The sequence below is a fragment of the Hakea prostrata genome, chromosome 1 (genome assembly GCF_041222555.1).
Source record: "Hakea prostrata isolate BN-2017 chromosome 1, UWA_Hpros_2, whole genome shotgun sequence".
Lineage (NCBI taxonomy): Eukaryota > Viridiplantae > Streptophyta > Magnoliopsida > Proteales > Proteaceae > Hakea > Hakea prostrata.
In genome coordinates this window covers 20,245,131-20,259,026 of record NC_142600.1, presented here as the reverse complement: position 1 = coordinate 20,259,026, position 13,896 = coordinate 20,245,131, and the positions used below count along the sequence as shown (strand labels likewise).

The 13,896-nt window shown below is 38.4% G+C and overlaps 1 protein-coding gene across 1 annotated transcript in view; it reads right to left on the bottom strand.

Annotated features, from left to right (window-relative positions):
• The window catches only part of EMB2771 (E3 ubiquitin ligase), a 119,354-nt gene that overhangs the window by 7,785 nt on the left and 97,673 nt on the right, over positions 1-13,896 (bottom strand). The window contains exons 35-36 of the mRNA XM_089168936.1: positions 6,091-6,169; positions 5,818-5,916 (exon numbers count right to left, since the gene is read on the bottom strand). Of these exons, the coding sequence (XP_089025062.1) occupies positions 5,818-5,916; positions 6,091-6,169 (178 nt within the window). The remainder of the gene's footprint in view (positions 1-5,817; positions 5,917-6,090; positions 6,170-13,896) is intronic.

The following is a 13,896-nucleotide window of genomic DNA, read 5'->3' as shown; positions in this document are numbered from 1 at the left end:
AGACCTTATCAAGGACTTGATAAACATTAATTAATTACCCTTTTTTTTTTGGATAATAATTAATTAGCCCTTCTCAAGGACTTGATATTAAATAGTGTTTAATAGGCCTGTACTTGTTATTACAACAACAAGAAGCCTTCTCCCAACTAATGTGGTCAACTACGTGGATTCTTGCCTTCCATTCAACTATATTTGGGCCATACTAGATACAAGGCCTAACCGATGCATATCCTTTCTCCTCTCTTAAAGTTATCTTAGAGTTATATTTCAACCCAATTTTCTGCTAACTAGGCTAGTACTTTTTATTAGAGTTATATTTCAACTCACCTCACCATTCTATTGGAACACAAATAAGAACGTAATTGTAATGCTATAAATAAGCCCCTATGAATGTAATAGTTCTTAGATTCAGATTAATAAAATTAAGCTTTTAAGATCAGGGTCGTGTTTGCTTCGCTGTTCCATGGAGAATAGTGCCCTCAGTTCTCACCCCCCCCCAACACACCAAAAAAAAAAAAAAAAAAACCCGGAGAACAATGTTCTTAGCATTCTTAGCATATTAATAAGGAACCTTGAAAGAACCCTTCGATTCACTATGAATTCAACAGCAAAATGGAAGAAATTTACAAGATTCACTAGTTTTAATGGTGCTAGTCACCCCCAACACCTCACGGTGCTCCTCAGCCTATGGCTACCTAAACATAACACATATATCCTCTCCCCTTTCCTCTCAATTCCCCCTATTTATTATCTCACAACTAACCCTGGCACTCCCTCTATCTGCCACATGGCATGATCCTAAGGTCCTATCACTACTGACCCCTTGAAATTCACCTTGTCCTCAAGGTGAGGAAAAATTTGAAACGTGATCTTCACATGCTTGCCACACATAACCATGCTAGTTCAGCGTCTTGAAGAGCCCTCCTTGGCAATCCACAGTTCCCACATCCAAATAATTCGAAACAGTCCCTATAGAGAAAAAATGCGGAAGCCTCAGTTGATGGAAAGAACACACCATGAATAGCCATAGGAGCTGGGTTCAGCCAAAAACCAAGAACTGCGGGTCCCTTACAAATCACAAAACATGCTCTATATTTATGAAGGGCTTTCGCTAGATAGCTGCCATTTTCTTCAGATGTGCAAAGGAAGCGATCAAAGACAGGCCATTCTACGCACTCCCCTGCATATTGTGCAACCAGAGAAGTAGAGAAAAATTCACTCCCAAGTTCCAAAGTTGCACAAGGGTCCAGTACACTTGGAAGGAGGCACGGATCATCAAATTGATGTTGTGGATTGAAAATAAAGAGAATTGTGAGCCCTGATTTCACCACTGCAACACTGCCAACTACTAACAAACTGAGGCAAGTAAAAAACTTTTGGTCTTCATCGTTCAACAGATTCCTAGGTGCAGGATGAGAAGCAATTAACTCGAGAGCAAGAGTAGAGTTGATGATTTCCTTAAGCGTTGGGTTCACAATCTTCGTCGTTGGCCCTTCCGTCAGCTCCTTGAGCCTCAAAGTAGCTGCTTGAGGATCGTCGCTTTGCTTTTGGCATTGGCAACAAGAACACCACCTAGCTCAACTGCAGCCGCCTCAATCTCGCCTCCTCGTCCACCGTCTCGATTCTGTAAGGTTGAAGACAATAGTATTGTTTACCTTGTTGGCTCTGTCGAACCGCTAGTTTGGTGGTTCTTTGATTCGAATCGGTCTCTCGGTTTGGCTTTGGACCATCTGAAATAGTTGGGCTCAAGTGAATGATGAGAAGGCTTGGGCTTTGGGTAAACAAAATGGACCAAGCCCATGGTAAATGTTTTAAATGGGTTGGGTCCAAATACTCTAAACCATGGGTTAAGAGGAATGGGTTGGGCATTGGTTTAATAGAATATATTGTGCTTTGAGTCAAGAAAATGGAGTGGGCCCAAGATAATTCTTTTGAATGGGTTAGTCATTAGCACTTAAAATTGTGGGTTAAGAAATATGGGTTGGATATTGGGTTAATGAAATAAGATGGGCTTGGGGTTAATGGAATGAACTTGGTCCAAAGGAATTCTTTTGAACGGGTTGGGCCTAAGCACTTAAAGTCATGGGTTAAGAGAAGTGAGTTGGACGTTGGTGCAATGGAATGGATTGGGCTTTGGGTCAAGAAAATGGGATGGGCCCAAGGAGGTTTCTTAGGGAATCTAGCAGCCCAATCTTTGAATTTGGTTTGCTTGGGCCCTAAGTTTGGGATTATGCGTACCTGAGTTGGGCCCAAATAATAAAACCATTGGGCCTTAGGGTGTGGACCAAACCCACGAACCAGTTTAGGGGAACCAACTAAACCCCCAAAACCCTCAAACTCCAGCATCTTCTTCCCATTTTTTGCAAACAAACGTCTTAGCCGCCGCCTGCCGGTCTCTGCCAATCGCACTTGGCCTCCTTCTATGCCTTTGCCCTTCGCAGCCTTTCAATTTAATGGTGCGATTTCTTGCTGCTGCAACTTCACTCCGATACGCATCGACATCCAAATCTCTCTCTCTCTCTCTCTCTCTCTCTCTCTCTCTCTCTCTCTCCCTCTTCTCCATGATCGGCGAGCAGGATTCCTAATAACTGGCTGTCTTCTTCCGACCAGCATCCCCAATTCTAATTGAAGTTGCTTCTCATCATGGACACTTGATTCGTTTTTGCTGTCACTTGTTTCAACCACAGTACTATCGAGATTCAAAGCCGAGATGAGTGACTTGTTTCTCCCATCGCCGAAATCAATTGTTAAGGCCTCTGTGAAGCTTGCCCAATCCAACTTCGCCAGCACCTCCTGTACACCCAATCTAACGCATCTCCTTCCAAGTATTGAACAACTACTCCCAACCGTTGGTCACCCTCAATGTGGTGTTCCCAGCAAAACAACAGGATCTCCAATAGCCATTCTTACACGTCTCTATCATCGGAAAACACAAATAATGCCATGGCAACTCCCTGGGATTGTCAATGCTCTGATGCCAGTTGATAAGAACCCTTCTATTCACTATGAAATTCAATAGAAAAATGGAATAAATTTACAAGATTCACTGGTTTTAATGGTGCTAGTCTCTCCCAACACCTCACGGTGCCCCTCAGCCTACGACTGCCCAAACATAACACATATATCTTCTCCCCTTTCCTCTCAATTCCCCCTATTTATTATCTCACAACTAACCCTATAGCACTCCCTCTATCCGCCACATTGCATGATCCTGGGGTCCTATCAAACCCTCAGGTGCATAAGATTAGGGTCCCTTGCAAAGCCAAGTAGGGATTTCACTATGACTTTGCATTCAGCCTTCACTCAAGTCATTCTATGTCCTCCACAGTTCAAGACAAGGCTCCTACATCCATGTAAGTGGCAGCCAGCATATTCCGTTTTCCTTCCATCTCACCTTTTCCTTTTTTTTTTCCTTTCTTTTGAATATTCAAATTTCCCAAAACCCAAAAAACGACACACTCCATGTCTTCCAAGTTAGCCATCCAAACCCAACTAGAATTGGGGATCATATCCCTTATCATCATCTACTTTCCTCCAAGTTTCTTGCTGACTGGCTAAACCCTAGAGACATCAAGCCCTGACCCCAATTTTAGCCTCAACCCTAAGTTGGTCTTGATAAGATATTGGAAGAACTGAAAGAACTGACCCTCATTCAATTGAGCCTACATCAGTTAAAATCTCCATTATTTCAGGTCAGGGACCTTCTACAGCTGTTGGGCAGCTACCAATTGCAGGCCAAGCGAGGTCCAACAGGGGATTACTCAGGCAGGCAGCAATTCCTCAGGTCAGGGACCTCCCTTCCCTTACTATTTAAATCTCTCTTTTTGTCCCCCCAGCCATTAAACCTACAAGTTCACAACTAAACCCTTCCTCCCCAGATTCTCTAACCTGTATATCCACATCTACTGAGATGAATCCTCTCTCCTTCTAGGCGTAGAATCCCTAAAACATTTCTCCATTCATCAGAATTACAGCCCCATCTGAACCCTAATTCCCTTTTGATCTTACATCCCTAGATTGGCTAAGCTCACCCATATATTTAAGAATCTCCCATCATTCTCAAATTAAAACCCAGGCCTTTATTTTCATTTTTTCTTCGTAAGTCCTAGTCCTAAAGCCATGGCCCTCACAAACCCTTCATCCTAAAATCTTACAATGATCAAAATCACTTAAAACTAGTTCTATTCTAGAGGATCTTGGCTAGCTGCTGCCTTGCTTGGACTACCAGTCAAGGGCTACACTACTATATGTATGGTCATGCTCTTAGCAAACTACCATTTCAATCTAACAAGTCAACACATATTGACCAGAACTCCAGCCTGCACAAGGAACCCATTTTACATGCTAACATGCCTAAAAATTACCACATGGAAATTTTGTTGGGGCTTGAATTTGGTTGAAAAGTCCAATCACCACTTATATATAGTTAAATTTTCTGACCAGTTTGACATTCCATTCTGTCGCTATAGAAGTTTAAAACAAGTCCAAACGGTCTAGCAACTGAATTTTTTAATCAACCAGAATTGTACCAGAGGGAGAAGATGCTCATATATGGAGATGCAAATGATTTAAAAAATCTGATGATTGTCCAATCAGGAGGATCCCAAATCGATCCAGTAGTCAGTTAAGTAGGTACGAAAGAGTCCACCATAAAGCACACAAAACACACAGAATTTGATTGTCATTTTATTTGGGAAAAGCTGCAATAAGGACTTATTCTCCTAGACATGTTCGCATGTGGAGTTGACCATCTCTAGAACGTCATGCATGATCAATATGTACACTCACAGCTTGAAGGGGAGTGTTAGAATAAGTTTGAAAGGGAAAAGAGGAAACACGGAATAGATCAAGGGATTGGATCCTTACTTTAAGCTATTGTTTTCCTTTTGGACTCCCAACTTCTATGTACTCTCTTTTTTTCTTTGGTAAATCAACTTCTATGTACTCATTTCTCTATATAAATGGAATAGATTTGGCGGCCTTGACTCATTAACATGAAGCCTCCCCTGGCTGAATCCGTTATCTGTCTTTCTTCTTATACTGTTTTCTCTTTCTCCAGTTTCCTCCATGGTTGTCAAGGCGACAAGGCAATGCTAGGCAACAAAGGGCAACGAAAACCAAGACGACACCAAGCAAGGCAACAAAGCATCCGCCCAACAAAGGGCAACGAAAACCAAGACGACACCAAGCAAGGCAACAAAGCAGCCGCCTAGGCGGATGCTTTGACAACCTTGGTTTCCTCTATTATTTACATAAATGAATAGAAGAATCTCATCATTCTAAGTAGCTATATATATATATATATACTATATTAAGCTAAATCCATAATGTTCATAGAAAATGTGTATCAGGAGTAAAGGTAGACTAACAGTTTATGAAAATATTAAGAAAAGAATAAGCGAAACAGGTGAATAAAGGCATTTGAAGGAATATAAATATATATATATATATATATACACACTAAAAGTGTCCGCTAGCGAGACTAAAGCTAAATAGAAATGGAAGCCGACACATAACTGCGACACAAAGTAATCAAACAAATGTTCCTCTTTTGATGGCTGAAACTTGAGGCCTGAGGCCTGGAACAAGGTTTCTATAATTACTACTTTAATGAATTGTATAGAAGTTGCAAGTCATTTCTTTTGTTCCTTTTTTCTTTTTTCTTTTTTTTTTTTTCGGGGGGGGGGGGTTGTGTGTTCGGTTGGGATGGAATCTCAGTACTTTTGGTTCTCAAGGTTCCACAATGGGAAGCCAGGTAGAGCCATAGATTTTGATGTGAAACAAAGAAAACTAAAAGTCATAGGCGAACTGAATTACCTTCAAACTAGAAATAAATAATGAGTCACCTACAATATCACTTCCATTAGTCACCTCATCAGCCATTGATCCAAGTGTCGTGTATAGTGAAACATAAACCTGCATAGTTCTCAGCTTTATCATATACTGTGAATATTAAAGAAAATAGACTCCAGCTATTTTAATGCAACAAACAAAGATGGCCATCCTAATAAGCCAAGCTCTCTGTCTACTAATTTACTTGCATCCTATTATATTTTCACTAAATGCAATGTTTCACATCTATTAAAATACCTGTAAAAGAGCTGGCCTGTCTTTGGTGACACACTCAAACAGTACTTGCAAACAAAATTCCTGGAAATCGACATCGGATCTGCAAAAGAATATTGCATCACTAAGATCAGAAAGCGAATTATCATCATGATGCGAAAAGAGAAGTCTACAAAAGAACTGATGATGTGAAACTGTTTGCTGATGATTTTTTTTGGCATACAAGAATTTACACTAATATGCCCTTGCATATTTGGAAGAAACAAGACAAAATTTGTTCATCAAACGTCACTAAAAACTGGAGAACAAACACTTGCAGAGTAATAATAGTAAAATACAGTACTTGCAAGTTGTACATACATACTAACAGAAGAAAATAAGAAATTAACCAAAATCCTAGGTAAGGCAAGAGGGTTAGTTAAGATTTTTATCAGACTGTTGCAAAAAGGCCAATTAGTGGCTTTGGAATCAGGTATGGGCTAGCCAAGATCTTTATGAGGCCATTACAAAAAAAACAGCCAACTCCACTCTGATTTTAAGGAACGCAGCATTACCAAATATGTCTAATTACTGGAGAGAAATTCAATATATCCAAAGGCATATTCAGAAGTTAAAAATTTGGGTCTCGATAATGATCTCACTGTCCCAATACAGATTTTGTGGATAATGGGTCCATAATAAATATCTCAAAGGCTGCATGAAATGCATAGATGCACATGTGGAGCAGAAGAGGCAGTGATGTAACCAGGCCCAGCAAGCATAGGGCCCATCAAAACTTGGACCAAAAACCAGGCCCAATTGGCACACCAAGGAGCTGGCTGAATCTTCAGAAGGGCACTTTGGTCATTTCCCACCCCCTTTGAACACCAAAAGGGTCCAGTAAATTCCAGAATATTTTTAGGATCCTAAATGTACTTTTTGTTTTTCAATTGGATTAGTGGTTAGAGTTATTGTTAGAGTAAGAATCCCAATTGGAATTCAATTTTCAAGTAGGATTCCTTGTGGAAGTTGGTTATTTAGTTTTGCAAGTTACTTTGACTAGGAAATCTCTAGAAGACTCCTTTTCAGTTTGCTTTATTAGTTATTGAGTTGTAAGGGAATCCAAGTCCAAAGTGGATTCCCTAGTTTGAGTCCAAGATGTTTCTTAATTAGATAGAGTCCTAGTTGCATTCCTTAAATGTAACTTCGAGAGTAAATCTAAAAGAAATTTTAGATTGAGTGGGAGCAATGGTAGAAGACAGAAAGACAAAGATCAAGAAGTTCAATAGGCAGAACTTTACGTGGTGGAAAATGCAGATGAAGGATCTTTTGTACCAGAAAGATCTCTACCTCCCATTATTTGGAAAGAAGTCAGATAGCATGAAGGAAGATGAATGGAAGATTCTTGATCGGAAAGCGTTGGCTACGGTGCGGTTGTCACTCACGTCACAGGTTGCGTTCAACAACACAAAAGAGACCACAACAACAGAAGTGATGGAGGAACTAGCTAAGTATATGAAAAACCCTCTACCTATAATAAAGTTTTTCTTATGAAAAACCCTCTCCCTATAATAAAGTTTTTCTCATGAAAAAACTGTTTAATATGACCACGTCTGATTCTGGATTTGTTGTTGATCATTTGAATGAGTTTAATATGGTTTCGAGGCAATTGTACTCTATGGATGTGACTTTTGATGATGAATTTAGAGCCCTATTGTTTTTTTTTTTTTTGCCTAAAAGTTTGAATAACTTGGTTATGGCTATTAGTAACATAATCATAGGAAAGTTAGTCTTTAGTGATGTAGTTAGTTGTAGACTCAGTGATGAGATGTGAAGAAAGAGTTCTGATGCCTCATTTGGAACTGTATTAGCAGCTGAAATAAGGGGGAGATAATAAGAAAAGGGTAAAAGTTCAAGTGGAAGGAAGTCAAAGTCAAGAGGCAGATTGCAATCTAGAGAAAAGGCAAAATCACCGGAAAGTGTTGGAACTGCGAGAAGGCAGGGCATAAGAAAAAGGACTGTTGGAGTGCGAAAAAGAAGGAAGAAAAAGGCAAGCAAGTGGATCAAGAAGATGCAGACATGGAAACTACAGATGACGAGGTATTTAATGATTTATGTTTATCTGCATCTGTAGATATTAAATCTAATGTTTCGTTTATTGATTTTGGTGTTTTGTTTCACTGCACTATATATAGAAATTACTTTCATGATTACGTACATGGTGATTTTGAGCATGTTACTGTTGGATATGGACAAGAACGCAAGAATACGGGGAAGGAAATTTTTTTATTTTTTTTATAATTAAAATTGTCTGATGTCGAATTTTTAAAATTAAAGGAAATATGCCATGTCCCCGATTCAAAAAATAATATAGTTTCCACAAGTAAACTAGACAAAGAAGGTTGCTTTGTAAATTTTGGAAATTGCCAATGGAAAATTACAAATGGATCTCTAGTTGTGGCCAAGAGAAAATGGTACTTTATACATGTTTACTAGTATAATGATTTTTCAACAGTATTTGCAGAAGGGAATACCACCCTATGGCATCACAAACTTGGACATTTGAATGAAATAGGTATGAAGAAATTGCACTCAATGAAATTGTTACCTAATCTTAAAGCAATTGATTTTGAGTTCTGTGAAGATTGCCTTAATGGGAAACAAAAAAATGATGGTTTTCACATAGGAAGAGAGAAAATCAGAAAAATTGGAGCTTATTCACTCAAATGTATGGGGAGCAGCTAAGGTAAAATCCTTTGGTGGAAAATCCTATTTTGTTTCATTTATTAATGATGCTACTAGAAAAACATGGATTTTTCCAATTAGAGAAAAATATGAAGTTTTTGAAATTTTTAAGAAACCGCACTTGTAGAATCTGAGATAGGAAACAAAGCGAAATGTTTCAAAACTGATAATGGTGCAGAATATAAAGATGAAGACTTTAAAGAATATTGTGCCTTGAACAAAATCGGAAGAATATAAACAGCACCAAAGACACCTCAAGAAAATGGGGTGGTGGAAAGGATAAACAAAACATTCTTGGAGCGTGCAAGGAGCACGAGGATTCGAGCTTGGTTACCACTTCAATTCTAGATGGCAGCAATTGATACTGTAATTTTCTTGATAAATCGGAGTCCATCAAGTGCTTTGGATGGAGGGATTCCAGAAGAGGTCTGGACGGGCAAGGGCGTAAATTATTATTCTATGAGAACTTTTGGTTGTATTGCCTATGTTCATGCTCAAAAAGAAAATAGGAAGAAATTAAATCCAAAATTTGTTAAGTGTTCATTTATTGGATATGGTGGGGGATTAATTTGGTTATCTCCTATGGAATTTTGAGAAAAATAAAATCATTAGAAGCGACGGACGTTGTTTTTAATGAGAATTGCATGTATAAGGACATGCAACAACAAAAGGAGGATGAAACTGAGTTTTTTGAACTTGAAGAAATTGTAGGTAGGATATCAAGTGTAGGAAATCTAGAAATTTGGATAATAGTTCAGATGGAGAAAATGAAAATTCTGATAACGAGTCTAGAAGCACTATAGGTGATAATAGAAGTGATCTTCAACAACAGGATACAATTACCCCTATTCTAAGAAGATCTATGAGAAAAATCAAACCCCCAAATAAATATTCCCCATCATTGATCTATGTTATATATACTGATGTTGGTGAGCCCGAATGTTTTCATGAGGCTATGCAGGATAAATCCAGAGTGAAGTGGAAGCAAGCCAAGAAAGATGAGATGAGCTCATTGAAGCAAAATAAAATATGGGATTTGGTAAAGCTACCAGCAAGAAAAAAGGCTCTATACAAAAAATGGGTTTACAAAATAAAGAATGAAGTTGGAGGGACAAAAAGGTGCAAGGCCCGACTTGTAGTTTAAGGGTTTGCACAAAAGAAAGGTATTGATTACCAAGAAAATTTTTTCTCTTGTAGTTAAAAAGACTTCAATTCGTATTTTTTTGAACATAGTAGCGATAGAAGATCTACATCTTGAGCAATTAGATGTTAAGACAACACTCCTCCATGGTGATTCGAATGAGGAGACCTACACACATCAACCTGAAGGTTTTGAAGTGAAGGGTGTTAGAAAACAAGCTTTAAACAATCAAAATAGTAGTTGAACTTGAACAGAGAAAAGAGAGAAGAAGAAGAAGAGAAGAAAGATGAAGAACCAATAGAAAAGACCTGTGATTCTTAGCTAAAGAGTCTAGAATCACAGAGCACTTTTATTTATAGCTTCTAATGAATCTAATACAACTTGAGAGACAAGTAATTGTCCTCTAGAAGAAGGAAACAAAATATTACAGCTTTAGTAACTTCCTGACTCCTAAAATAAAAAGTTCTGAAAATAGAAACTACCACCAAAATAGAAACTATACAACAACAACAATAAGCCTTGTCCCAACTAATGGGGTCGGCTACATGGATTCTTGCCCTCCAATCAGTTCTGTTCGAGGTCATGCTAGATACAAGGCCTAAGCTATACATATCCTTTCTCACCACTTCTCCTAAGGTTATCTTAGGTCTACCCTTAGCTCTTCTAGTTCCTTCAATATGGATTATATCACTTCTCCGTACATGAGCAATTATAGGTCTCCGTTGAACGTGGTCGTGCCACCTCAAACGACTTTCTTAAGCTTATCACTTATGGGAGCAACTCCCAGACCAACTCTAATATGATCGTTTCTTATCTTATCCATCCTAGTTTTGCCACTCATCCATATTAGCATCCTCATTTCTGCTACATTGAGTTTATCTATATTATTCTTTTTAACAGCCCAACACTCTGCACCGTACATCATAGCTGGTCGAACAATGGTCCTATAAAATTTTCCTTTAAGCTTTAATGGAATACGCCGATCACATAAGACCTCGGACGCACCTCTCCACTTCATCCACCCTTTTTAATTCTTTGGGAAACCTCATCTTCTAAATCACCTCTTTTACTTATGATTGAACCTAGGTACCTAAAACAATCACTCTGAGGAATCTCTTTATCGTCAAGTATCACCACCTCATCATCTGCCCGATCATGACTAAAGTTACAAACTAAATATTCTGTCTTCGATCTACTAAGTTTAAAGCCTTTTGATTCCAAAGCTAATCTCCATGATTCTAATTTGGTATTAATCCCCACTTGGGTCTCATCAATCAACACAATATCATCCGCAAAAAGCATACACCAGGGGACCTCATTTTGAATGTCTTTGGTTAATTCATCCATTACCAGTGCAAATAGATATGGGCTTAATGTTGACCCTTGATGTAGCTCAACTGTTATCGGGAATTCATTACTTTGTCCCCCCACTGTTCTAACACTAGTCATCGAACCATCATACATATCCTTAACTATATCTATATATCTACTTGCAACACTTCTTTTCTCTAATACTTGCCAAATTAACACTCTAGGGACTCTATCATAAGTTTTTTCTAGGTCAATAAATACCATATGAAGATCTTTCCTACATTCTCTATACCTTTCCATAAGTCTCCTAATTAAGTAAATAGCCTCCGTTGTAGATCTTCCCGGCATAAACCCAAATTGGTTCTCCGTAATTGTAGTTAAGTCTCTCAAACGGGTTTCAATTATTCTCTCCCATAATTTCATCGTATGGCTCATCAATTTAATGCCCCTATAGTTATTACAACTTTGAATATCTCCTTTATTTTTGTAAATTGGAACCACAACACTTCTCCTCCAATCATTTGGCATTTTCCCTGTGCTTATAATCTTATTAAACAACTTAGTCAACCAAACTAGTCCATGGGTTCCTAAGCTCTTCCACACTTCAATTGGGATTTCATCAGGACCTTGTGTCTTGCCAAGTTTCATCCTCCTTAAAGCTTCTTTTACTTCGGACATCGAAATTCGTACGTATATAAGTTCGGACATTGGTGCCTTGGTGAAAAGTTTAATCGTCCGAAACATAAGTGCTTGACGAATGCTCATTTAGTAAACTAGAGAAATAGGTTTCCCATCTTTTCTTAATATCCTCCTCACCAACTAATACTTTACCATCTCCATTTTTAATACATCTAACATTGTCAAGATCTCTACTCTTCCTATCCCTCATCTTAGCTATCTTATAAATAGATTTTTCCCCTTCCTTTGTGCCCAACTTATTGTATAACTCTTCATACTTCATTTCCCTTGCTTTTCCCGCAATTTTCTTAGCTTCATTTCTATCCAACCTATACCTTTGAAGATCCTCAACATCCTTAGTTCTTTGCCATGTCTTAAAACTATCTTTTTTATTCCTAATGGCAGCTTGAACCTCACTATCCCACCACCACGTCTCTCTATAAGAATGGATCTTTCCTTTTGATTCACCTAGAACATCTTTAGCCACCTTCTTAATACACATAGCCATCTCATTCCACATTGCATTGGTATCCCCTTTAAAATCCCATTTTCCTTGTTTGACTACTTCATTAACGAAGGATTTAGAGTACTCTCCTTTCAAATTCCACCATCTTATTCTTGGATAGTTTACCTTGGACCTTTTATGTGTTCTTGGGACTAAGCACACCCCCGGTATCACCTTGCAATCCTTGCACAACAATCTATCAGTCCTTCTAGTTAGGAAGAAATCTATTTGGCTTCTATGCTGTCCACTTTTGAAAGTAATTAAATGTTCATCTCTCTTTTTGAAGTAAGTATTTATAATAGATAGATCAAAAGCAGTAGCAAAATCCAAAATTGAAATTCCCTCCTCATTCCTTTCTCCAAAACCATATCCTCCATGAACACTCTCATATCCTCTTTGATCTTTTCCAATATGTCCATTTAAATCACCTCCTATGACAATCTTTTCTCCTTGACGAATTTCTTACATTAATCCATCTATATTTTCCCAAAATAGAAACTATGCTTTCTAAAAAACTCCCAAAACTTATGTAGCAAGATTCCCACATTAGAAATAGAAAATATAATCAAAACAATAGCATAATACTGTTCACGTAAACAATAAAATCACAAATTTACGTATACTTCAACACTCCCCCTCAAGCTGGAGCATACAAATCTCCCATGCCCAGCTTGCAACAAATAGACTGAAAACTTGGTCTGAATAGAGCTTTGGTGAACAAATCAGCTAGTTGGTCAGTAGAGCTCACAAAAGGAGTTGTTATAAGCTTCTTCTTCACTGCATCACGCACAAAGTGACAATCTACCTCTATATGCTTCATTCTCTCATGGAACACTGGATTATTAGCAATGTAAGTGGCTGCTTGATTATCACAAAACATTTTCATAGGGTTAGAAACTGGAAATCCTATTTCCTCTAACAATGAACGAAGCCACATCAATTCAGCAGCGATGTGGGCCATAGCTCTATACTCAGCTTCAGCACTAGATCGAGCAATGGTGGACTGTTTCTTACTCTTCCAAGTCACAAGATTTCCAATAAGAAAAGTACAATAACCTGTGGTTGACCGGCAATCAATGACGGATCCAGCCCAATCTGCATCAGAAAAGGCAACCAAGTACATACTTCGATTTGGTCGATAGATGAGACCTTTTCCGGGAGCACTCTTGAGGTACCGAAGCACTCTTATCACTGCATCCCAATGAGCCTTCCTAGGAGACTGCATAAACTGACTCAACACACCAACAGAATAAAAAATATCAGGACGAGTAACAGTAAAATAAATAAGTTTCCCAATAAGACTCCTGTAACGATGGACATCATCTAACAAGTCACCATCATCACGTCCTAACTTCAACTGAGGATCCATGGGAATGTCGCTAGGTTTAGAAGCAAGCATGCCAGTCTCAGTCAAAAGATCTAACACATACTTTCTTTGTGACAAACTTACTCCTTTTTTACTGTGAATCAC